Source organism: Chionomys nivalis, chromosome 14 (assembly GCF_950005125.1).
Source record: "Chionomys nivalis chromosome 14, mChiNiv1.1, whole genome shotgun sequence".
Taxonomy (NCBI): Eukaryota; Metazoa; Chordata; class Mammalia; order Rodentia; family Cricetidae; genus Chionomys; species Chionomys nivalis.
The window spans coordinates 4,129,362-4,157,242 of record NC_080099.1 but is presented as its reverse complement, the minus strand read 5'-3'; the positions used below and the strand labels follow the sequence as shown (position 1 = coordinate 4,157,242).

Genomic DNA, 27,881 nt, shown 5'->3' with positions numbered 1-27,881 from the left:
TTTCTGCTTTTGCTCTTCAGTCACCTTGGTTGAAATACGCAAGTCTGTCTTAGGAATACTCCTCAAGTGACTAAGACTCAACCTCAGCAGGACCAGGTCTGTAAGAAGACGTGCTCATACTCCTCGACAGTGGACCATTCTACCTGGTTCCCCTTGGACCACAAGGCCAGTACACAACCCTGTTACCATGCCTACACGAGAGCCTCTAGGGCTCTGCTGAATCAGAGAAGTGAACATCAGTGGACCGCCGAGCCTCCCTCTGTCTCCATTCCCAACACCGGTGCTGATGTGGCTCCTGAAAGATTAGGGGCAGCTGTCACAGGGTGAAGAACTTTGGGAGACTGGCAAAGAGGAAGATGGAAGTAGAGAACAGATTAACAAGAAAAGGTAGACTAAAAAGTAAAATCACAGAACAGACAAAGGAATCCAGAAAGTGACTCCCTTCCTATATGCTACTGTGATGACTGGGGGCAGTTAAAAAGACAACCCCAGGAGCCATCTAAAAATGATAATAAGAGAGAATTAAGACATTGGGGCATGATTATTACACTGGAAACAAAAAACAGATGCTGATATTTTCAACAACCAACAAGTAAAAATGCCTATTTTATCTTTATTTTGTTATACAGGTTAATCACACTTACTGGCCTTGAAATATATCCATTAACCAATCATGCAAGAAATCAGCAAACTATGACCATGCAGAAGGAAAGAAGAGAATGTTGGTGACAGCAAAGGTCTCCTGTCACTGTGAGGAGACACTGGGAAGAGCCGTCTTCCCTTTCTACATCAATGTCCTAGCCTCACTCCAACTCTCTCCTGCAATGACAAAACATCTCACTAGAAAACACACTAGAGTTATGAGAATAATGCTTGTTAACTGAACATTAAAATCGAAATGCTGCTTAGGTTTTCAAACCATAAAGTAAGCTGCATATAAAAATGTTGAAAATATTGATCATAACTTAAAAAGGTATTTCAAGGATTTTTACCAGCAGAAGGGTAAATGATTAATTCTGGATTGAGTGACAAAACAGAGAGAGTAATTGTTGCATGGCATTTTTAAATTTCAAAATAGAGGCAAAAATATAGTCAAACTAAAAGCAATAAAATACTATGCAGAAAATACAAGCAATGCATCTTTTATAATGAATGTCTTACTGTTAATTTAAATCTTTTTACAAAAGCAAGAGATGTTGTACTTTATATTGTTATAGACGAAATGCATTCCCATAGCACAAAACCAACTTTTCTATCTATATTTTTTAACCAGAACAATCAGCTGAAGCAAACACTTATTTGGATACATCTGTAGATATGATGGGTATAATTAATTGCTCAGCTCAAAATGCAATTCCGTGGTACTTTTAATGATTTAGGTATACCCAGCTTTAGTTCTCAGAGCAGACTAAAAATAGTGATTTTAATTTATTCCTGCTGCCTACAATTACCCACAACCATGTATTTTTAAATATTTCCAGCCTATAAAAATTACTAATTTTTGCCACTTGTGTTTATCTGCATTTAGACTTTGATTTGGATAAATTAAGCTCTCAAGTGTTCCTTGCTTTATGAAACTCTGCATGTTGTACACTTCAACACAAATAAATGACTTGTACCATTAGAGGTTTAAATAATGTAATGTATTTCATGCTCAGCCTGAAGCTGGATTCCAATGAAGTTGCTAATGCACGTAATGATTAAGTGTAACTCAAATACTAACTGTGTTGTTGAAAACATGACAGGCAATAATTTGGTCTATTATATTCTGCCATTTAATTGCCTAGTACAGACATTCTCTGACACGTTATGAAGCAATGATTTACAATTATTCAAGCTGCAAAGGTCAGAAAGTGACATTATAATCATCTACATAGAGATCCCTCTAATGCACAAAAACTAGGTAATCTCACACACACACGCGCGCGCACACACACACACACCAGTTTAACTGCATTAGTAACTTTCGATTTAAGGTTTCCAAAATCAACTAGAAATAAACATTTTCTAAGCATACTAACGCACAATTTAAATTTTCTGAAATCTTCTAATAAACTCTGAGGTGAAATATTTGGAAAATGCTCTTATTCTCTCCTGATTAGGTAAATCATAGTCAACTATTTAACTAACTCCATATACATTAATCAAAACCTGACACAAAGAAATCTACCAATAAATAACATAGCCCCTAGTTTATATATATACTGAATTTATGGTTCTGAAAACTGACATACAAAACTTAGATATCATTTCCCAGGTTTACGGAGATCCAGGAGCACTGTGGGTTTCCGTAACTCTTTACGATAACTGGCACTGACATGTAACAAGAACCTGCACGGTGAATCTACCCATCACCAGTTTCAGCAGTTTCTTTTCCCTGATACACAGACATGGCCAACACATGTGAGGACAATAAATTATCAAGAGATGAAGGACAGCAGGGAACAGTTAACATCATTTACAATAAGAACAAAACAAAGAAACGCCAGAATACGAGAGCAAGACTGGATAAGCAATCTTTTCTCAGAATTTAATTTTAACAAAAAATGGAAAATAAACGTGGCAAATAGGAGGAAGTAGATGTGATTCTACAGAAAACAACCCCAGTGAAAACCAATGAGCAAAATCCAAAGCAGTGGAAAAAGGCACATGCAGCAAAAAGCAGAAAACAATGAAGAGAAGGACGATTAGGAGTGAGAGCAGCCCTGACCAGGAGGGCCGGCAGCAGAGTCTCGGTGTATGTGTCAGTGTGTCACTTCTAACTTCTAGCTCCCATCTGTGAATGGGACAGCAAAGACGAAGCAAAGAACAAAACCATCAGAATCAGAAAAGGAAACCAACGTAACACACAGCACTTAACACCAAGCACTGCACAATACTAACATTCAGAATACATGCACTTCAGAAAAATTAATTCAGTGTGCGGTGTGGCCTTGTGCATGTTAGACACTAAGCTATATCCCCAAACCCACATATAGAATTATTTAAAAAATTTAAATGTGTAAAATGAATTTGGGGGATGAAATTTTTCATTCTTAACAATTAAAATAAATAAATAGGATTGGGAATTTAATAAAAAGATGTGTCTGGCCTATTTTTAGCCCCATAAGTACTGAGTAAGCTCTCAACTTTGGAGCAGAGAAGCTCCAGTGTCTGCTTTTGCCCACTCAGCACCATCACAGTGCAGCTGACTTCCACACCAGCCAGGCAGCGAGAGCAGAGACCTAGAATTCCTCTCCTACTCATACACTGTAAAGAAGAGCCTGCTACAAGAGAGAGGCTGCTCGTCAGGGGACCTGGACTGGATTCCATCACACACATGGCGACTGACAATCATCCATAGCTCCAGCCTATTCTAACCTCATGGGCACCAGGGACCAAGAATGCATGAGTTATTCAGATATTATAAAGGTAAAACACTCACATGCATAAAATAAATGTTTTTAAATACAGCAGCTATACAGATCAACAAACAAAACTCTGTTCTCTTGAATTAAGAGGAAGAAACAGCTTTATTCTTTATCTGCTTTGAAACACGGAATGTGCAGCAACGTGTTCATACCATGAGAAGAGCAACCTTGCCTATGCAGAGCGTCAACCCTGAGTCACAGCTAGACAATGGGAACTTGACTTTCAAGTCATTCAGCTCCTCCGTCAAGGTAATTGAAAGCCTGCAATACTGCGGCCAACAAATGCCAGGAGAGGATAAGCAAGAGAACAACTTCAAGTTACTGACTTGAAGATTTAAAAAAAAAAAATTAACATGAATCCAGATGCAACAATTTTAAATGCTATTGTTATGTTAAAGTTGACAAGTCAGAATTCTAAAACTGCATCTTAGTGGGAACTCTCCGACAGAGTTCTTGTGGATCTACAGTCTTCCTACATAAAGACAAGGAAAGGCAGGCAAACAATACAAACAGTGGCTACAATAACATTAAACTTATTCAATAAAAACACACCATTTCCACAAATTTCACCATAGGAAAACTAAAAATTTACTGCAAAAAGTTCAGTTATTTCAAGCATGTGCCTGCCTCAATGTTTTACACATTTTCAACAGGACTATTAGATAAATAACTACATATAGCCAGATAAGAAAGAGGTCATTAATAAAATTTCAAAAGACTGAGACCAAGATATTAACTACTGGAGAAAAAGAAACAGTGCAGGACCCTCTGTCTGTGACAAAATTATAGAATTGATGCTCCCAAAAGATCACTTTACCTTTAAAGCATGGTTTTGTAAAAGGTAAAATTTATAGCAATTAAAGCTAATGAAGAAATGCAGCATAGCCTGCTTATGTTCAGGAACTAATGGGTCCACTGAGCATTGAGGAGATTATTTAGCCATCAGTGATAATGAATTGACACTGTCAGCAATGTTAATGCACCAATATTCTCCAGTGTCAGTAGTAAGAACCAGTCCTTTGCTTTTTTTGTTTTGTTTTCCATTTAAACTTTTATGTTACTCTTATACCTAACCAACACATGAAACAAAGACACCCCCATACTTAACATACAAAACACAGAACCAAAGATGTCCCCATACCTAACACACGAAACACAGAACCACCGAAGATAGCCCCATACCTAACAAACAAAACACAGAACCACAAATACCCCTTCCTGAACATTAAATTCCTAATTCATTATTCTGATCAACCTCACTGATCAATCCTTCTCAGCTCACTGACCTTCTTCAGAGCTCCTGGCCTCACTTCAAGGCTCTCTACCCTGCTAAACTAACTCTGTGTGTGTGGCTTTTAAACTGAACTTATTTTTAAAAAGAAAAAAAAAAAACTATAATTCCACTGGGGGAGAAGTTTAAAGGTTACCCTAATTTTAAAAGCTAGATACTGAAATCTAGAATGTTTTATCTACACACCCTACACACAAACACACACACACACACACACACAAAATGGGGCTCTCTGTGGCAAACCTAAGATTCAAAACATTCCTATTTATCCTGGTGAGCAGACACAAACTACTAGTGAACACTTCCTCTGTCTTCAGTAAGTAATCAGCTAAGGAAAGAGACAGTGTTCAAATTATACATTTAGAGCCAATAAATTATAACTTGTTTCTGCTACTAAGTATATCAAATAGGATTCTTTGAAAAAGCTTTTTTATCTTTCCAATATCTTAGCAACTTAATTTTAAAAATAGATAAAAATTAGATTTCAACAAACCAAATGTGCAAAAATCTATTTACCTATTTTTCACAAATGGGGAAAAACTGCTTACTACTTCCAAATGCACATTTCCACTGTGGTCGGGGTCATCCTACAGCTCAGAGGATAAGAACAGTAAATGACTGTCTTTTAAAATCACAGGACCTATAGAAATTAAAATGAACCGTTTGGGACTTGACCCCGGCAGCTAAACTCAGTAGTAACTGAACTCGTTCTCCAACTGATCATGAGTGGCTTCAGGGAAGAGGTTCATCTTCATTTACTTTAGCTGCAAGTCACTGAACCATCAATTTGGCCAGCGAATAAATCACAGACCATGGTTGATAACATTGCTCGCAAAGTTATTTGTAAAACTCTCTTAAGGGTCAAAAAGTGAAATCATCTCCTGGAAATATGTATTGTCCAATACAAAGCAGAACTGCTCTTGACTTGGGGGCTGTTTACATGCCCATGTACACCTGAGGAGCCTCCCACAGAAGCATAATATATGCACACTGCATAATTTAATTGGATCTATGAATTGCAGATTTCTTAAGTTTCACATAAAGTATTTTATATGATGTACTTATTAGTTAATTTCTCTAGCACAATAACATTAAAATATATTTTAATAAGTAGAGTATTAAAATCCACCTCTGAATGTCCTATGATACACCATATATGTCATAGCATTTTAAAACCTTTTAAACATTTCTGCTAAATTAATTAGTTTTACATTGAGGTACCTCAGTGCTTTCTATTAAATGTAACATACCTGAATGACAATTAACACTATGAATGACTCTACAAAGAACCATGAATTGAAAACGGAAACTCGTTTTGAAATCACATGACACAAAAATACATTAACACTGTTTTTACCACATCATCCTTCAAATGATCAGTAACCAGGCATCTGAAATTAAATCTTTTGTTTTTCCTTACAGAATATGTCCAATTTATCCAAAGAGTCATTAATGTGATTAAAATTAAGACAGTATAGCAGAATAAAAAAATACATATGCACTCCTAAAGCTATATTATCTGTGGGGGGTGGGTCTTTTTGTCTTTAAATGGAATTTATAGTTCTCTCTGGCAATGTGAATGAACATCCTATAATTTAGTCAATTTACAGATTACAGGTTCAAATTGACCTTGTAGCCCATAAAATTGCTCATCTTCAGCACAGGATTAGAAGTGGGAGAAGAATGTCATAACTGTATTTAAGGAATTTACCATAACAAAGAAAAGGAGGATACGCAAGCCTTATTTTTGCCACTCTTACTCATATCAGTTTTGAATTCTCAAACAATAGCTACCCCGCACACAGCTAGCTCCTGGTTCACACAGCAGAGGTGGCTTCAATTTACTCACCCACAGACGTGACACTTGTACTCCCTCATCCCAAGGTGCCTTTTCACATGGTTTCTGGCATCTCCAAGCTGAGCTGTTGCGAAATGGCATATCTTGCACTTGAATGGTTTTGATCCTGAGTAAATGTAACACAAAGTAAGATTGGACTTGGATAACACATTACTAGCAGACTTTTAAAAGGGGCGGGTAAAACAAATCCTAAGTTAAACCTTCAATCAAATTAAGAATTTCTTCCCCAAAACAAAATGCATGTACTCATTTATAACTTTCTTGACCCCATAAATATCCTCCCTAAATATCACATGTGGTTTTAATGTTTTAGTGAATATTGCTAATTCTCAAAAACATTTCTAAGATTTAAAGTCAAAAGTTGAGTGCCACTAAGCAGCTTTTATGAGCTAAATATTGTTAAACATTTTTCATACAACTGACAAAAAGATTTCTTGAAGATATTCTATCTAAAATTGAACATTTTAAAAACACAAATACAAACAAGGTCACTGGTATCTACAAAGTGTATTACTGAGTATATTTCTCAGACATAACAACACTTTTCTAACACCGGCACAGACACACGACTACATTGTACTAACACCATCACACACGACTACACTGTGCTAACACCGGCAGACACACGGCTACACTGTACTAACACCGTCACAGACACACGGCTACACTGTGCTAACCCCCACACTTACATACGACTACACTGTGCTAACACCATCACACACAACTAATCTATGCTAACACTGTCACAGACACACAACTACACTGTGCTAACACCATCACACACACAAAACTACACTGTGCTAACACCATTACAGACACACGACTACACTGTGCTAACACCCGCACTTACATACGACTACACTATGCTAACACCATCACACACAACTAATCTGTGCTAACACTGTCACAGACACACAACTACACTGTGCTAACACCATCACACACACACAAAACTACACTGTGCTAACACCATTACAGACACACGACTACACTGTGCTAGCACCAGCACACACACACGACTACACTGTGCTAACACCAGCACACACACACGACTACATTGTGCTAACACCCGCACACACACACACAACTACACCGTGCTAACACCCGTACACACACATGACGACACCGTGCTAACACCCGCACACATACACGACTACACCGTGCTAACACCCGCACACACACATGACTACACCGTGCTAACACCTGCACACACACACGACTACACCGTGCTAACACCCGCACACACACATACACGACTACACCGTGCTAACACCCGCACACACACATGACTACACCGTGCTAACACCCGCACACACACACGACTACACCGTGCTAACACTCGCACACATACACGACTACACTGTGCTAACACCTGCACACACACATGACTACACCGTGCTAACACCCGCACACATACACGACTACACCGTGCTAACACCCGCACACACACATGACTACACCGTGCTAACACCCGCACACATACACGACTACACCGTGCTAATACCCACACACCCACACGACTACACCGTGCTAACACCCGTACACATACACACACACACACACGACAACACAGCACATAACTGTTGTGTTTTTGTCGTCTTTTCACTGCTGTGATGAGTCTGCAAACCAGCAGTGTCGACATCTTGGTTACTGAGTTCACTAACAGATATTTCAACACAAGAGGCTCAGTAACAACAAGAAAACTTTTTAATTATTTAATACGGACCAAGATTAAAGTACACTGCAAACAAAACACTTAACCTTTCAGTCGACAGTGTCACTGTGAGTAACTCACGGCCGAGTCCTCCACTTACCAGAAATAGCCACTCTTAAGGAAGAAGGTATGTACAAACTTTCTCCCAGTTTTCTAACTACTACATCTTGAAAGAGATTAAAATAATAAAAACCACGGCTTAAAATCTTTACGTTTCCAGACTTTTCGTGTCATAATTAGCATATCTATTTTATGAAATAACACTTTCAAAATGGTTAGAGTATGAAATCTGTACATTTCAAAAATGATAGAGTACAAATAAATCAATCATCTGCAATCAATGAACCTTTGTGCAGTCCTGGAAAAATAAAAATCCTCCAAGGTTAAAAAAAAAAAAATGCTTGAAACTAAGGCACTCTAGAAAAAAAAAATTGACTCTTAAATTTCAATTTAGTTCTCAAAAAAACACTGAGAAAGTGAAGTATTTAATTCTGACCTCCCAAGAAAGGAGGGAAAAAAACAAACAGTACTCCATGGCAGACAAGGCTGAGTATTCCACTGTCTAATGACAATGAAGTGCAGCTCTTAATACTTCACATTTCTATGGTTAGAAGCAGGTGAAAATGTATCCAACACCTGAATGGTTCTATCTAGTTAAGGTTTATATGTTTAGATATAAAAAGCAGGTTGAGATTTCAGCTTACAGCATCAAATTCTATCAATCATTGTAGAAACTATTTTATTTAAATGACTCTGATAAAATTAAGCATATCATGACTTTGAAACATCGTATGAAACACAGACTCCCTTAATGGAACTCTTAAAGGGTAAGTAAGAGTCAATCCACCTGTGCTTAGTAAAGTGCTTTTTCAAGGACAATTTGGAAATTATTAATAAACAATAGTATCAGGACCTCAAACAAGAAGGATAAAACTCGCCCAACATTCATCTGCTCAATGACTTGGAGAAACAGATCTAAAACCCTGGCGGCTCAGACAGCCTGGTCTGACTAGCTCCGCTCACGTGGCACGAAGACCACAGCAGATGGAACGGAAGCTGCTGTGGTTTTAGCTCACTGTGAGGAAGTCCTTCCCGAAGTCTCAGAGCTTGCTGGTGCAGTGTATGGAGAACACACAAATCAGCTAGCATTAAAGGTCGGCTGTTAGCATCTCCTTCCTATGCATTAGCATTCTAGAATCGGCTAAGGAAATCCTCTCTGTAGGAAGAGGAAGCCTTTCCTTCTACTTCACTTCCTAGAGACAATACTTTTTTTTTTACAGTTGCTACACAGGATCCTGGCATATGTTTATAACACAAAACCTGTAAAAAAAAAAAAACACATATTTCTAAATTTGCCTTTCTCTCAGCTATATTTCATTATTAAAATGTCCAGAATTATCTTAAATAAATCTATTCCAAGGAGCAGCATTATGCTCGGAAGATTTCTTATTTTAATTTGATCTGTATGACTTTATGAAGGCAGGGGAAAAAAAAGCTAAAGTGGCCCTAACTTCCACCTGATTCTTTACTAAACAAATCCCAAAGCCCTGAAATCTGTCTGCACTCAGCCCTCGGGTCCATGCCTCTGAGACCCTCTTACCGTTCCACACACATAGACGACGAAGCATTAACATTCAGAAGGGAAGGCGGAACCCTTCAGATCTCACCAGAGGGGTAATGCAGACGCATGGATATCACACAGTGCTTGCTGACCGCAGGCTAAACCTGAAGTGTTTCCTAAGCATTTGAACACTTCATTCATTCAGTCAGTCAATCGCTCATTCATTTACCCACCCAACAAATGACACGGAATGCCAGCCATGAGAGAAGTGCGCGCAGAGTAAGTAGTGAACCAAGTCAGTCCCTTCCCACTGTGCTCTGTCTACAGAATAACTGTCTTGGTGGTCTGCATACTCTCTAGACTGTTATACAAAGAATTACAGACACCCAGCACTAACTGGGAGCATTCAGTGAAGACACACACATCATATATGCCCACATATGAACATTTTCAAAGGGCGTAAGTGACAGGAGTACTATGCACACAAACAGAATGGCTTCCCGTATCTTGAGGCTTAAAACATCTTCCATGTCCTCTGCTATAAAAGCTTTAGAATATTGCACAAGAGCTAAGCCCTGTGCCAAGAGCTCTTCTAATCCAGAGTGAAGACCCCTGAGAATCAAGACAAGTGGTTCACACCACAAATGCACAGGAACTGAGATTTCCTCCTACAATTCTTCAGAACCAAAACTCATTTCTTCAGCATACTGCTTTCATCATGCTAAGAATAATCAGAACAGGTTACATAAAACATACAGCAAATTCCAAATATGGAAATGAGTTGGAAATCAAGCCCTTTTCCAGCTAAGCAGTAATAACCAGCCCTGTATTACTCCTTCATACATAAAAGTGAAGTACCAGGAAGCCATCCGTTTTAAGATATTCCAAGAGAAAAACTACATAAAATTAAAACCTGAAAACCAGCCTTCCCAAAAGAGTGATTTGCGAAACTGACACGGTGGGCCGGCCCTCAGCTCTAGGAGGGAGGCTCTGCGGCGCCCAGAGCCCGGGAGAAACGTGCTTGCTGCAAAGACCAACAGAAGATCCAGAAAAAAAGTCTGCTAACTTTTACTGAATGCTGCAATCGATGATGTAACTTATGTAAGTAGGGTTACTCTGTCACATATTGATAGTTACCTCACTTTCACATCCACATTAACTTGATTTTAAATGCAATTAATATATATAGTCAAGGAAGACTAATGGACTACATTCTGCACTTAACCTGGTAGACATTTTCAAATGGCACAAGTGACCAGTGCAAACCTATTTTGCATTGTAAACGACTAAATAAATCTTAATGGATTAAGAATGATCAGCTATCAACACACAAGGGAAATTAAGTGCTGAAATGCCTACATTGATTATTTTAAATTATTAGCCTTACTCTGTTCTTGAATTTGTATGCTTTTAGTGAGCTTTAACACATTTACAAGACTTATTGACTATAATTACAAGAGAATTCAAGTAATGGACACATCAATTATAAGCAACATGTCTTGACCAGACAGTTGCATAAAGAATTCTAAAAAGAGCTCCATTAGCATCTTCCTCTTGGTTTTATTCAGTTTTATCTGACTTAAGAGGGCATGTTAAGAAAACACATATTTTCCATGCGTAAGAACAGCCTGGTATCTAATGCCATGTCATTTCAGAGTGTGAGAAGCAACAACAGAGGTACCAACAACACAAACACATAAGCACTTGGGCGTCCTCCAGAAATGGGCATCAAGTAGCTAGTGGAGAGCAGGCCAGAGACTGCGGTGTTTATATTCACCGGAACTGATCTCTAATTACTGTCTTTAAAGGAAATGTCTGACCTATCTTAACAACCTCAGTTACTGACAATGCACTATAGCTCCGTGTAGCCATGCACTAAGTTTCAAAAACTGCAGGAATTTAAAGTGTAGATTTAACAATATGCCATTATTTAAAAGTACAGTAAAATAAACCTCACCGTTTTAATGAAAATATGTTCATTGAAATGTGAATTTATTATTCAAATCCACTCATAAATTCAACCATGTAGACAGAACTTGTCTAAGCAGAGCACAATGATTTAGAAAAGCTGTCTATTTAAAATAAAGAATGTATGGCAGGTTTATAGAAACACTGCAGTGAATTTTTACATAAATTTAGAACAGTGGCTTATACATTTTTCACCAATATATATATATATATATATATATTTAAAATTTCTCCCCAAACTAAACATTACCGTGTAATGTTCAATGTGTCAGAATACAGACCCTAAATCAGGTACTACCTCAATGAAAATCGAATTCCAATTCATATTAAGGGAAGCATGTTCACAAATTCTGGTCCTTGAAAGTGGGATCACACTACTGGGACTCAGACTTGTAGATACAAACTATCTGTTGATAAATATTTTTAAATTTCTAATATCTTAAGAAATTTTATTAAGGGGCAAGAGAGGTGGCTCAGCAGTTAAGAGCATAGGCTTCCCTTCCACAGGACCCAGGTTAGATGGCCAGGGGATCCAATGCCCTCTTCTGGTTTCCAAGAACAATGCATGCATGCAGTACACAGACATACAAGCAAGCAAAACACATAGGGAAAAAAAAAAAGTTAAATTTTTGAGGAAGTGGTGGCACACACCTTTACAGAAGAGGGAGAAAGAACTGTAGGAGCCAGAGGGGTCAAGGACACCACAAGATCATGGCCCACAGAACCAACTTACCTGGGTTCATACGAGCTCAGAGACTGAACTGACAATCAGGGAGTCTACGTGGGTGTGCCCTAGGTCCTCTGCATATGTTATGGATGTGGAGCCTGGTCTTCCTGAGGGACTCCTAACATTGGGGGAAGGGGCTTTCTCTGACTCTTTGGCTTGCTTTGGGGACTTTTCCTTCCAATGGGTTGCCTTGTCCAGCCTTAAAACTAGGGGAGATGCCTAGTTTTTTTGCAACCTAATATGTCATATTTGATTGACATACCTGGAAGGCCTGCCCTTTTCTGAAGGGAAAGGAGGAGTGCATCTGGGGAGAGGGGGGATAGGGGGAGGGACTGGGAGGAGAGGAAAGAGGGGAAATTGCAATCAGGATGTAATATATGAGAGAATAATAGAAGACTAAAAATTTGAGGGTGTCATGGCACACACCCTTAATCCAACACTTGGGAAGCAGAAGCAGGCGGATCTATGTGAGGTGGAAAACAGCCTAGGCTACATAATAAGTTTCAGAACAGCCAGGACTACACAGTAAGGCCCTGTCTCAGAACATAAGAATTTTAATAAAGGTTAAAAGCTACTTAATATGCTCTCCAAAACCACAAAGTGTCGTTTACTATAACTTTGGAAAATCAAATAATTAATACAAAACAAATGAAAAGCAGTAAAACTCAAGAGTTTTGCACAGCCATCAGAGGGTGCTTTGGACAAAAGTAAAAGCAATTTGTCCACTGATGTGCCTTTAAAATCTCAAAGGCTAAATTGCCTCTGGAAACATTAAATGTCGACAATTCCTAGACACAAGCAGAGCATCACACAGACACGAAATATGAATTAGGTGGAAGGTTCATCAGCAAATTTAAATGGGGTTCCATACTTGGTTGGGACCCAAAGTGCAAACCCCATCACTTTTGCACTTTGTAGGAAACGCAGGCTTGCTACCAGGGTTACGTACCTGTGTGGGTGCGAATGTGAGCCAGAAAGGCCATGGAGTTGCTGCTCCGACACACCTTCCCACAGTACCTGCAGATATTCCCCTGGTTTTCCTCTCTCTCGCGATTGATTTGCTCAGTGTCTTCCACTATGTACTTATTTACCTCCCGTAGCAATTCCTCGTGCTGTCCTTTAATGTGCAGAAACAAATTCTGTTCAGAATCAAAGGGCTCTGTACACTTGACGCATTTGAAGGTGGCCCCTCCCTCTGGAAGCTCTTCTACACTGGCCTGTTCATTTCTCATATGACCAGCACTAGCCAAATGCTGGTGAAGGTTGCTCTCGGTATAGAAGGATTTCCCACAAAGTAAACAATGGAAGTGTTTCTCTTTCGTGGGATGCTTCATAGCTATGTGGACATTCAGTCCACTCAATCCATCTGCTAAGAAACCACAATCATCACATCGGATTCGTGTGGACTCGCCGAAAAAACTGCCTTCAGCTTTCCTCTTCTTCAAGCCTTGAACACAGTCTTTTGGGGGCAACTCACTAACTCTCACCCCTGCTGCCAGAAGACCCTCTTCCGACTGATCTACCAATTCACCATCTTCAGAAGCTTTTATTCTAATTATGGAAGAATCAAACCGGCCAAAACTGTACATGGTTTGCCCTTTGTCATCAATACTTATTACAGGTTCATAAACATCATTACTGTCAACTGTGTCATCAGAAGCTGGGCCATCCTCTTCTAAAACAATCTCGTGTTGTGAGTTCATCAGGATTTCCTTATTCTCGAGAACAGGGTCTGCTCGCACATCTTTCAAGTCTTCTGCACTTGGCTCACACCCAGCTTTGCTCTGGCCACCACCATCCAGGTCCCCAGCAGGGGAAGTGGATTCAGCTGAACGGTCCCCATCTAAGTCTCCAGAGGAGAGGGACTTGTCAAGGACCTTACCTCCACTATCACTGGTACCGCCTCCCTCACCTTCACAGCGTGTCCTTGGGTCACCAGCATGGGCATCATTCAACAAGCCATGGTTTTCCTTTCCTGTCTCACAATCCACAGCATAGTCTTGAAGACGGCCTGGGGAGCCATGATCAGAGGGTGTATTAAGGGACACTATCTCCCCGGGTTTCATACATTTGTCCTTAGCAAGGGGCTGTTGCAAGGTCTCACAGAAGGAATGATCTTCTTCAGTCACAATTTCCACTGCGCCAGGAGCACAGAGTACTTTAGACATACCTAAGCTAGCATTCTCATCTAAAATAGAGCAATCTGCAGCATTTCTAGGTTTGAGAGGATCAGATGATTGGTCTGGTTTTATTTTAAATTCCTCAGGGTTTTGTGAATGACCCTCCTCAGGCACAAGGATGCTTTTGGACATTTCTGAAGAACCTGCTTCCACAGTAGAGGAGTTGAGGTAAGACTGCCTTTTCATCTTATGCTTCTCTGTTGCAGCATGCCTAGTCATTTCCCTGCGAGTCACTGCATAGTAATCACAGGCCATGCAATAAAACTCAAACTCTTTGGTGTGCTTCCTTTTCACGTGCAGCTCTAGGGAAGCAGCCGAGTGAGCACTGAACTCACAGTGCAGACATCTATTGTCACCTGAACCTGCAACATCTCTCTGAGAGCACACATCATTCTGCTGTAGAAGGTCCTCTGGATCGAGAGAGAGCTGCCCCTTTCTATCAGAGAGTCGACGGCTACCTTCTCCATCTCCAGAATGAAACACATTTTCAGCTTCAACTTCTACTGCGTTTCCACAGTCGACCACCGGCTTATCTGTAGGAGATGCAGCAGACCCAGCGAACCTGTCAGCCTGCTCATCGGAAACGGTCACTGCTCCAGGGGAATTCTTTTTACACGCTTCAAGATCACCCCCTTCTGGGCCAACAATTATATCTGAGCTTTGTTTCCCATTTGCTTCTATTTCCACCCGTCCTTTATGTTTCTTGGTGGCACAGTGACGTTCCATATCTCCTTTAGTTACAGTATAATACTTACAAACTTTGCACAAATAACTATACTGGTGACTGTGTTTACGCCTGATGTGCACCGTCAAATTTGTAATACTAGAGGCCAGAAGTCCACAGTGTGAACAGGTCCGTGAAATGCTGCCTTTGGGCCGCCCTCTCTTTGGAGCAGGGGCTAAGGCTAATTCATCACCTCTGGTGCCGACACCAGACTGGGGCAGCTCCTTAGGAGGCAGCAAGCTCTGCTCACGACAGGAACGCTCCTGTAATCGCACACCGACATGGCCTTCGGCTCTTCCACTTCCAGAAACGTGAGACTCCTCCTTTCTATCATTTGCACCTATACACACCCTTTCAATGCACTCTTCAAAACTTAAACCAATATTATTTTTCTTAGCATTTTCAAGGTGTTTGCTTCTTTTAATGTGCTTCTCCATCCCTTCTTTGCTCAATGAATAAAGATTACATGCTTTACAAAGAAAGTGATAGTCTTGTCCATGCCGAAGCTTTATGTGTCTCGTGAGGACGGTAGAAGACCGTGTTTTGTAAAAGCACTTCTTACACTGAAACTGAGGCTTACTTGAATGCCTTGCTTCAGTTCCATGGCTGACCCTCGACTCAGCAGGATCTTCCTTAGCTGCTTTCCCTGATTCTTCTCTAGAATCCTCCATGTTTTCTGATTCTAAAGTACTTAAAGGTAAAACAGAGTCCTTGCTCAATGATGATGCCGTCTTTGGTTGAACCACTAAACTATTATGCATCTCAGATGCTCTGTGTTCTTCCACATCTTTCTCAGGCAAGAACAGATTACAGGAGGTGCAAAAAAAGCCCATGTTATGCTTTTCCTTCATGTGGTCTCTAAGACCCACTTCATTCAAGGAAACGAAGGAACAATGCTGGCAGCTGAGGGCAGGAGCCACCTGCTGGTGCTGGTTACTATGCAAGTGTTCCTCTGAGTCTTCCCTCGATGGACTAGAAAAGTCACAGCTTTCACAGCAAATCTGCATCTCTCTTGCAGGGCACCTTCTCACATGAACTTCCAAGTCTGTCTTGTCTGCAGCTATATGGCCACACTCTGGACAGGTACACAGGACCTGGCAGACTGGAGCTGGTTTTACTGGCAGGGAGCCCAGCTGTGTGGAGCCCGAAAGATGGGAAGCTGTCTTGTCTTGTGTCCCTTCTGCGTCATCTGAGGTAGTCACACACAGACTTTGGACATCCTGGCTCATTTGTCTTTGTTCTGTCATTGGCTGTGCATCATTTGGTTTCATCTGTGTTCTAAAGTGTTTCATATACATCCTCTGAGTTTCATTTGTACCCCTCTTATTAATTCCTAGAAGATTAAACCTTTTCTTTGCCTGGCCCTTTAAAGTAAAAGTGCCAGTTCGTCTGCGAAAGCTATTACCCAACATGAGGAGATTTCGCTCAGATCTTGTCCTCGAGGCGGCACTGATACTGATGTGTGCTATCTGGAGGGTATTTCTGACGGATTCCGGTTTTCCTAAAAGACCCTCTGAGCTTACTAAGCCCCCTAGCTGTTTGTTCTGATTTTCAGGATTTTGAACTACACCAAAAGTAACATTTTCCTCAACAACTTCTTTCCCTGATGAGGTACTCCTAGATGGCACCATTTCGACAAGCAGCTCACTCCCACCACCACCGTGTTCAGAAAGGGTTCCTCTGCAGGCCTGAGAGCTGTTCCCAGTATTCTGCACTCCTTTGGAATCCCCATTCCTTGCTAGTGGTTTAGAAGCTCTTGGTTTCGTTCTAACATTCTTTGTTCCCATGACACAGGATTTTTTAGGAAAAGGCTGTTTTGTTAAGATTTGTACAAATCCTCCACGAGCAGCAAGATTCTGACGCCGAAGGTGTGTTTTGCCAAGATAATGTGCATTCAGCAGGTTTTCTTCGGCACACTGGAAGCCGCAGAGATCACAGGAAAAAATTTTCTGTGGCCCGTGAGTATGTTTGACATGCACGTGAGGAGACAAGCTGCTCTCTGCTCTGTGGCTACAGTGGCAGCAGGCACATTTCTTCTCCTGTTCCACACGACATTCCACATGCTTTTCCAAAGCAGAGCAAGAGGAAAATGAATGGCCACACATCCTGCACTTGAGAACTGTCTCTGCATTTCCAAAGCTACAACTAACATTCATTTCTTCTGGAGGAAAAGGAGTGTGTCTTTCCGGAACTAGGGAAACCGTTTCCTGAGCAGGCTTTCTCTCCGCATCTGCTTTCAAAGGAAGAGTATCAAATGTACTAAAATCCCCTGGTGGGGAGAAGACACTGGGAAGGGCTCGGCCTCCATCTGAGTGGTTGGTAGAGAAAGCCTCCTGTCCTACATCAGCCGAGTCAACATTAGCTTCTTCAGTGTCCAGCCCAGAGGTGCCCTGCTCTTCCATCTCACAGGGCTCCACCGCCTCTACTCTCCTTCGTTTGGAAGCAAGTTCACTTCTCTCTTCCTCCACAGCAACACTGTCTGAGCTGGACGATTCTGAAAAACCCCTTTTGCTCGTGAAACTCTCAGAGGCATTTGCTATCCCATCGGATACAGGCCCACAACTGGCATCACAGGAGGAAATGATTTTCGTGTCTGTGGCTTCCTCATCCTCATCATTTTCATGTTTATTCTCAGAATCCATTCTTAATAAAGTTCTGGTGGTGTTTCTTCTGACGGACTGGATTTTACTAGAATTTATAATCTGTAAAATAAATAGACATGGCATTAGAGTTTTGAACATGAAGAAAATGCAAACCTCTAGGTTTGAACCTAAGGGAGAAAAATATGATGAAATCAACCTCAATGAAGTTTCTTGCATACTTGACAAACCTGACCACATGTATAAAGTTCTTTTTTCAAAATTGGCAATCTTGCTGCGTGTGGAAGTTAAAACCTGCAATCCCAACAATTCTGAGGCTAGGACAGGAGGATTACCTTATGATCAAGGCCAATCAAGGTTACACAGCGACTACCAGGCTAAGCCAGGCTACAGAAGGAGATTCCCATCTTTAAAACAGAAAAATAAAATAAAGGCATGAGATACAATCTGTGAACCACAGCGACTCACAAAGCAATAGGACGCATCTTTGTCAGGGGTAAGGGACACTGCCATCAGTTTTGAGTCTATGAAACAGTAAATTTCAGGTCACGTCGTTTTAAACAGAGAAGCCTGTCTTGCAGATTCTACTGTGGTGGATCCCCATTCTATAGAGCAGCTGTGACGAGAGTCTGGAGCACTGCCTCTAAACGGCACGAAATGCTGGTACAAAGGCAACTGCTTCAGCCCTGCCCCTACAGCAAAAGACATCCTCAGGAGATCTCAACTAACACCACATATTCTCATCACAGGTTAACACTCACGCTCAAATCTCTTGCCAATGAAAAGCCACCCCTGTTCTAGGTGTCAATCAACTTCCTTACATGCCGTCATTCTTGTTTTGTCTGAGAGTTAATGGCAAAGGCAAATGCCAATGGCACAAAATTAATGGAGTAAGTTTTTTGGAGGGAAGGGAATTACCCAGAATAGAATGTCTTAAAAGTCAATATTATTGATTTTATTTTTTCATTATTATAGCTAATTAACACATATCCTTTTCCATTTATTTTATACTATGATTGAAATTTTTAGCCAAATGTGACTTTATTTGAAGTTAATAAAAGTCATTAACATATAATGACATTTTAAACAAGCTACTTTTTCCATAAATGACAAATAAAAATGAAGCTTGTTACTTAAAAGTGGAGAACAAAAAATAATATATAAGGCATGTAAACAAACAAATAAATGACAGAAGAAAACACACTTATCAAAATTAAAAACTTCCAAGGATACTACACTATAAAGTTCACCAATTAGAAAGTGAAGAAAGAACCCTTGGAACAGGACTTTGTCTTTTCTTTTCTTTTTTTTTTTTGTTAAATTACATATCTGATAAGGCATTTATAGACTTACTATTCAAAGAACTATTACAATAATTTCAAAATGAAGAAAAAAATCGAATTATAAATTTGCCCGTGGGAAATACAAAAACAGACAACGGCACATGAAATTTAAAAAGTAAATAAATAAAAATAAAATCCCAGACAGCATTAGTCATTAGAGAAATGCAGTCAGGATCACAACAGGATTCTGCTTTCGAGCTACTAGAAAAAATACAAGTGCAAAGTAAGATCACAACAGGGCTCAGTCAAATGAGCCTACAAGCAACAGCAGGGAGATCAAGGAAGGACAGTGACTTGAGCCACACTCCAGAAACGCCCAAGTCTGAGTCAGCGGCAAGATTTTGTCTTGAGAGAGATGGAGAAAGGGAGGGAGGGAGAAAGAAAAAAAAAGGAAAAGAAAACAGAAAAAGGAAAGAAAAAAGAAAAGAGAAAAAAGTGGAATCAACAACAAATGTTAGTGAGGATTTAGAGCAACTAGAACCTTCCAGCGTGGCTGATGGGAGCTGAAGATATCATTATCAAGATACAAGCTCCAGAGCAAGCAAAAGGGCTCAGCAATTAAAAGCACTTGACGCCAAGCCTGAGTGCCCAAGTTCAGTTCTAGGAAACCACATGGCAGGAAACCCTGCAAAGCTTGTCCTTCTGACCTCTAGGGGTTACAACCACATGGACATACACACAAGTATTGTTAAAAATCGGAGGATGAGAGAAGATGGAGATCTGGAGTTGGGGATCCAGCTTAGTGGTAGAGCGTTCACCTGGTAGGGAAAGGCACTAGACTCAATCCACTATAGTTTCAAAAGAAGTGTGTATAAGCCACAGAGCTCTGTTCCTAAATGCTCCCTAAAGACGTCTCCTGCATGCCCCTTCACAGGCCATTCCCAGAAGCACACCCCCTTACTCCTCACCACACCATACCACATCCCCACATCCCCTACCGCCGTTTGGAATTCTTCCACAGCAGATAGACAAGTCTGTTCTAGAAAAACCTGTAAGTGCACTCCTATAACAAGGACTGTGGGGAAGAGGAGTCTGGCTGCATTTTGGTTTTGGTTGTTCATGTCAGTACAATGTCCCACTGTACTGCTGAGTGTGATAAACTACACAGATACAACAGAACTCTCTGATGGACATCTGGATACCTGGCTGATTTTCAAAGTACTTGTACTATTCTGAACTGGCACCTGCCATGCGCAAGACCCCACAAAGAGGATATGTCCATCTTTTACATTTAAGTCGGGCTAGTGGATGTGCGTGGTTTTAATAAGCATTCCCAATGACAGTGATGGCTTATGGGCTTTGCTAGACTTTTGCTCATTTCTTAACTTGGTTCTTTCTTTTTCTCATTGAGCTGCATAAGTTACACACAGATTCCAAATATGAAATCCTTTGTCAATATGTCTTATATTTTTCCTTTTATAAATGATATTTTGTATAAAAAGCTTTAGACTTTAAGGAAACCAATGCCTTTCCTGCCCCTCTATGGCTATTTGTGTATGTGATTATTTTCTATTTCTCCATGCCTGATTATAAAGCATGGTTTATTTTATTCATTCACATATCCAAAGGACCTACAACATCTTCAGGCACTTACATAGGACTCAAATAAATGACTGTTGGCCAGGCAGAGTGACACGTGCCTTTAATCCCAGTGCTTGAAAGGCAGGGGCAGGTGGATCTCTTTGAGTTCAAGGCTAACCTAGCCTAGTGAATTCCAGGACAGTCAGAGCTATAGAGTGAGACCCTGTCTCAAATAAGCAAATAAACTAAACAAACAAACAAATGAAATGAAATGAATGCCTCCCTGTCACATAAGAAAAGTCTCACACACAAATATTTATGAATGAAAATTTTAAAAATGTCTAGGATGTACTTCAAACACATCCCAGGTGAGGCATTTGAAGCAAACTGCTAAAAATTGTTTAAAAGTAAGTAAAGGCACACAGAAATTCGTTATATCATTCTATCAATGTTTTCACTTGTTTATACAACAAATAAGTGTTTTCCTTCCTAAGAAAGCACTTGACTGATTTCCCCGAGTCCCTGCACTGCTCTGCACGGCCACCCATCATGCCTAACAACTCGGCCACACCCATGTGCTTCTCAAGAGACAATGTCAGTCTTGTCTATGTTTAAAGCCTACAACCAAGATTCAATTGTAATAACTAACAGGGGGCAGTTCGCTGGATAAAACACCTGCTCACAGAAAAGCCAGGCATGCCTATAACCCAACTCCTGCAGAGCGGAGAGCCCTGGCCAGTCAGCCTGGCCAATAAGAGATGCTCTAGGTTCAATGAGAGATTGTCTCGAAATAAGGTAAGAACAGATGACACTCAATGCTAACCTCTGACCTCCACGTATGGGTGAGCACACCTACTATGTACAAACATAGACCACACATAGACAGACAGAAAAAAGTAATACTTAGTCTAATCCAACATGAGCTCTCTTCTGTTCAATACTGAGCTTCTACAAGTACTGCCATCGAAAATAGGTTACATTTGCTGTGCACAGCAAGAGGAGCCCTTTCAGTGGTGCACCAAAGAACACACATGCATGTGTGCTCAAAGTGCATATTCTGTTGCAGGCACACACACATAAAGTGTCCACCATATGAAACTATCCTACAATGATACAACTCATTATCTATTGGAAAATGTTCTACTGGAATGTACCTGATATATATAAAACCACATGATTTTGCAGATATAAATTAAAATAAATGAGTAAGAATCAAACATCCAAGTAGAACATTCAAACTACTTAAATAGTTGTCTAAATCTTTGAAGGTTTGCTGCTGTTGCTTTTGATTTTGGTTTATTAGTTGTTTTGAATCTGGCTTGGGAGCTGGCGTTTTGCTGAGAAAGTAGGTAGAAACAGTTAAACACCTCCAGAGAAAGCAAGATTGGGCAAATGCAAGGAGCATGGAGCACACAACAGGCAGCGGCTCAACCCATCCAAGCCAGCATTTCTGAGAACACAAACATAAAGACAAGCACAGGAGCAGGAGATGTCTAGAGGCAGGCAGAGCTCGCTCAGCTAAGTTCCGAAGTCTAGAACGAGAGCAGTGTGCGAGGACACTAAGTAGTTTCAGGAAGTCCTTTAAAGTGATGTGAAAGGGACTAAACGGAAATGGGAGTTTATGCTAATATAGGCTTTAAAAATTCATTAGAAAGGTTATTAGAACAAGTATCATATTCCCAGTGGAGATGGGAACAAGATCATCTTCTTTCTTCCTGAAAGACACAAAGATCACCTGAATGTAACAGTTAAGGGCTCATTTTTCCGAAGCAGATTTTATTCATTCACACAACAAACACTAAAAGCTTACCATGAATCTGGAGCACCCTGACCTCCTACAACAAAGTAAAATAAGTCATAATCTCCTTCCTGACAGACTGCCATTTGTAATACAGTAAAAAAAGAAAAGAAAATGAATCTCAGAATTCTTCCTCAGCAAAATTTCAGGACTGGAAAACCTAGTAGGTATGTGGACTAAGATAGTAGCACTGGGCCCAGAGACATGGCTTAGTGGATACCTGCTGCCAAGTCAAACATGATCACCTGAGTTCCATCCCTGGAACCGACATGGTGAAAGGGTAAACCAAGAGAGATTGTTCTCTGATCTCCACACATGTACCATAGCATGCACACACCCAAGTAAAATAAATGATAAAACACCGTTAAAAAAAAAAAAAAAAAAAAAACAGCATGTATTACTAAATCTTCCTAGACCAAGTTATCAATCACCATCCACACATAGCCTCTTTGAGTCCCAAAGGCTTCCAAACACACAATTACAAGCATCTCCGCTGGGGCTGAGTGTGGCTTAGTGGCAGAGCACTGGCCTAGCATGTGCAAGGTTCTGAGCCCAACAACACACACACACACACACCACACACCACCACCACCACCACCACCACCTTTAAGCAGCTGTTCCGGGCTGCGAAAATAAGTTATATATAACCTTTTTGATTATTTTCATCTTACCTATAATTATTAGTAAAGTTAGTTTCATCTAGAAACTGTCAAAAATTAAAATCTCTAAGTTATTTCTCATGCTTTAAAGAAAAGACTACCTGGGGGAAAAAAAAAAGCAAACGTTTTGAGAACAAGAATAAAACACATCAATAGCAGACTTCTGATGACACCTGGTGGCCACTTCTCCCAGATGGCTCTTCCAGGGATTTGGAGGAAGCATTTGAGAGAACAGGCTCTCAGCTACTCACTGCACTCCAGGCTTTGTTCGCCTGTCACTCATCCCAAGGACTAGTCTGCATTTCTCTGTGTGCTGTCTTTCTTCCCTATGGGACATCATGAAGACAGCTCAGCTCCTCCACTTCCAGTGAGTCACTCACAGAGACGTGTGGCTGCACAAGAACCCATCTTCTTCCTACCCGAGTCCCACTCCCTTACCCTTCAACCTTCTTAAACAGGTACAAGCACAAAAAGCCTGAAGAGGCTCAACCTTTCCCTTTGAGAAATTCAAAGAGACAGCAGCAGAAGTTCTAACCCTACACAGAAGGGATTCTTTCCGCAGCTAAGAGCTGCAACAGCAGCAGCTGAGTAAGCAGAGAATGAATAGGCTCTCTCAATCTGCCAATTCAAACCGGACTTCCTACCGCACCTGTCCCACGATGGCGCTGCCTATCCTAATTGACATCCACGCCCAGACTCTGTCTCTGAAAGCTGGGGAACTAAAGGTGCTGAGCTCAGCCCTCCCAGCCAGGCCCCTCCTAGCGAAACAACAATTTGGAAAAAAGATCACAGAATAATCTCTGATCCTACAAGGAAAAAAGTACTCTTCCAGAAAAATCCTTACAATTTAAGTTAAATACATAATTCAGACAAGAATATATTCAACACACTAAAACACATTCACTGGATAACACTAGGGGCAATGTTCCACAAACGGACATACAATAAGGTCTGGATTATTCACATAGGACTAGTTCTTGAATACTTGGGTTCCAGCATCTACACCTCCTATATAATATAGTATATCCTATGAGACTACAACACATTTCCCCAGTTATAAATACATAAAGTTCTTAATTAAGTTACCCAAGAAACAGTCTGATGGTTTTTAATGAATCTACAATTGTTACTACTTCAAAAGACTTAGTTGCCGCCTCTTAGTATTGTGTGAACTGCATCTAAGAAAAGAAGAACAAAGTGAGTGTGTGCTACCTGGACTCTCAGTCCCAAAGCATCAGTGCTTCCCTCCTGCCCTCTCCCAGATACAGCAAGACATCTGTGTCGCCTGTGGGGCAGCCCCCGGCAGCCCCCGGCAGCCCCCGGCTTCTTCCCCAAAGACGGGGAAAACTGAGGGCTTCCTTCAGTTGCCAGGGAATGGGCCACCTTGGCAATAGACCATCTACCCCGAGTCCTTTGTATGATGACTCCTGAAACCAGAGCTACCCAGCCAAGATCAGTCCCAAGTACTCAAAACACAGGATTATAAACACGTTAGTCACTATATTTTGATGTCTTAGTTACCAGGCAACAGACAACTAACATAAAGTCCTTCTCTAGCCTGGGCAGTGGTGGTGCACACTTTTAATCCCAGCACTCAGGAGGCAGAGACAGCAGACCTCTATGAGTCTGAGGCCAGTCTGGTATACAAAGGGGGTTCCGGGACAGCTAGGGCTGTTACACAAACAAACCCTTTTTGAAAAATAAATAGATGAATAAATAGAAAAATAGATAAAAATCCTCCTCTCTGATGAGGATATGAGGATATGGCTCAGGAGTGCACCTCCTTCACTGGCATCTGAATATTTTCCTTCCTACCCTAACAAGAAGCTTCTGTGCTAGCAGAACTAAGTACTTAACAGTACTAAGACACACAGAAGGGCCAAATGCTATCAGTCATCTGAAATGCTTTGCACAGCAGAATTCCTCTCCACTTACTTTAGAACTATAATAAATGATATTTACATTTATCTCTCCTACGATCAAAATGAGAACTGATATCACGATCAAAAATTGAACCAAATCAAGAGTTATTAAAGAATTATCTAATAAAGTGATGAGAATCAAGAGTTATTAAAGAATTACTTAATAAAGTGATGAGGTAGAGCAAATTTTAAATTTAAATTCATACAGCATAAAGGAAATATTATATCCTGCTATATCCTGAAAAATATGCTTATTTGGGATAGAAACATTCGGCTTCTAGAATCTACTGAGCCAACAGCTTGCCTCAGAGGTAAAGGCAATAAGGGATTCCTTCCCAGTTAAATTCAGAAATTCAGCATTCCTAAACTTGCAGGTCCTGTGGGAACACTTGTGGCACCACGGGTCATGCTGTCTGAAGTCACAGCACATTGGTTACTGTCACCACACAAATGACCATTCACCTATTGGTTTTGGAAGGCACTCCATTCAAGCTTAGGGCATGCAGAGCCACTAACTTAGCACGGAGCGTGTGGAAGTGCTACCACCAAGATATCAGGTGACTCAAAGGCCCAAGTTCAGTTCCCAGCACCCACATCCAAGAACACTTAAAGATAAGCAGGCTAAAACTGTGTGCTCCCAAGCCTAAGAAACAGAAGAAACTAGAATTCACTCGAATACTTGAAAACAGAAGTAACTATATTTCTATTTCAGAGAAAACCATGTTATTATATTTCAAAATCTAATTCAATTCTTCTAATAATTCAAACATTTGTTTAGTGCCTAAATTAGAATTAAAACAAAACTAAATCTCCATATTGATGAAGATCAATGCACAGCGAGAAAGCACGGCAAGCAGGTCATCAGCATCCTACCGCTACCCGGTCCCTAGCCTCACACCACTACTCAGGAGGATGGACCACAGCGATACAAAGCACAGGCCACACGGTAAGCACGCTGGAAAATTAGCTCATCCTTCATACTTCCCTTTACTTGACTTTCTTAAGGTTTTCAAACCTTCCCACATTTGCAGTACTACTTTCTAAACACCTTTAAGCAATCAGGTATTAACTTAACTTTACAACAACTTTATATCAACTATCTCTGACAAATGTGTTTCACACTCAAGAAAGATTCTACACAAAAAGTTAAAACTTAATCTATCTTTTTAAAGGGACTTTTTAAAATCAACACTTTTGTAATATTTCCATCTAATTTTTTAAGAAAAAATTACTGGTCCAGAAATAGCGGGGCTAAGACAAAGGAGTGCCGAGTCCATGAAAGAATGGGAGAGTCTGGGGTCGTTAAAGCACACACTAGTGCTTTGTCGCCTGCTATCGGGAAAGGTTGCTTTATTATCAGTGTAACTAATCACAATGAAACCGCCTCTTACAACTAAAGACATTATAATGAATTTTCTTTACAGCTACAGAGAAATGGGATTTGCTGTTTCACATCAAATAGAACAGGCTATATAAATTCTTCTTCCTATTTATTGTAAAATATAATTTCATCTATAAAATCAGTCATGAAATATTAAAACTGAAACAACAGAATTTACGTCCTTTACTTAATTTAGTTTAAACGGTCTATTCACTAAAACTAGCGGTGAGAGGTTACCCGTGATGGAGCCCTTTTCTCATTAACTGTTTCCATTAGACCCTTGGTTTTCAAGAATTTACAATGCAGCCATTAAAAAAGCATTTTATGATAAAAGTTAGTCTATGTTCTTTACAGTTCCCTTCTTCCCTTTCAAAAGCAAGAAGATGAAGACGTTACATATGAATGCTGCGTAAGTGGTAGACACAGAAGCAGAAGAGAGAAACGGGTCACCCTGAAGTTTCAACACTAGTGGGAAAGAGCACTGAGCTACACAGAGAACGTCTTTAATTTCATCTCAGCTGCACCAAATCGGCTGGAGGACACAGGCAAGTTTTAGCTTCCTTGCTGCAATCCAAGAAGAAAAGACTACGATTGCTAAATTCAATCAAAACTATAAACTGGAGGAACTGTAACAAAAGTAAATAAACACCGGGAGAGGAGGGCAGGGCTAAAGACACACTGGCAGTGCCCTGGCCTCGTCAGGTTGGAACAGAGGGATACAAAGAGCTGCAGGGAGAAGAGGGCAGGGCTAAAGACACACTGGCAGTGCCCTGGCCTCCTCAGGTCGGAGCAGAGGGATACAAAGAGCTGCAGGGAGAGGACTGAAAGGACTAATTTTGGAAGGAATCTGGAAAACACTGTAATTCCAGATGTCAATAAGCTAACACACCATATAAAACTATCAAGTCTCAAGACATTTGGAATATAAATTATTAGGTACCAAAGATCTGAGTGCTAAGAAAGTATATTTAGAAGGAGAAGATCTTCAGCATTAAATTTTAAATGAATATCGTTCTACTCAAGTTCATTTATATAATAAGGTTAATTTTTTCCTCTCGGTAGAGAAATTATAGGTAATTTTTTCTCCAATTCATGGCATTTTTCTATACTTTCAAAAATATATTTTAGGGACAGAGATAAGTGTGAAGCTTAAGAAAAAAGGTCGCTACCCGTTACTGAAGCAATAGAAAGTATGGCTGCCATCAAAGAGAAAGGGGGACGCCT

At 40.4% G+C, this 27,881-nt stretch overlaps 1 protein-coding gene across 2 annotated transcripts in view; it reads right to left on the bottom strand.

Moving 5' to 3' along the window:
- Znf407 (zinc finger protein 407) overlaps positions 1–27,881 on the bottom strand; it is a 361,311-nt gene that overhangs the window by 318,948 nt on the left and 14,482 nt on the right. The window contains exons 1-3 of one of the 2 annotated variants that reach the window (XM_057788497.1): positions 18,369–18,386; positions 13,479–18,135; positions 6,551–6,665 (exon numbers count right to left, since the gene is read on the bottom strand). In XM_057788497.1, the coding sequence (XP_057644480.1) occupies positions 6,551–6,665; positions 13,479–18,075 (4,712 nt within the window). In that variant the 5' untranslated portion in view covers positions 18,076–18,135; positions 18,369–18,386. Of the gene's footprint in view, positions 1–6,550; positions 6,666–13,478; positions 18,136–18,368; positions 18,387–27,881 lie in introns of those variants that run through there. The other variant, XM_057788496.1, reaches the window with a different exon arrangement.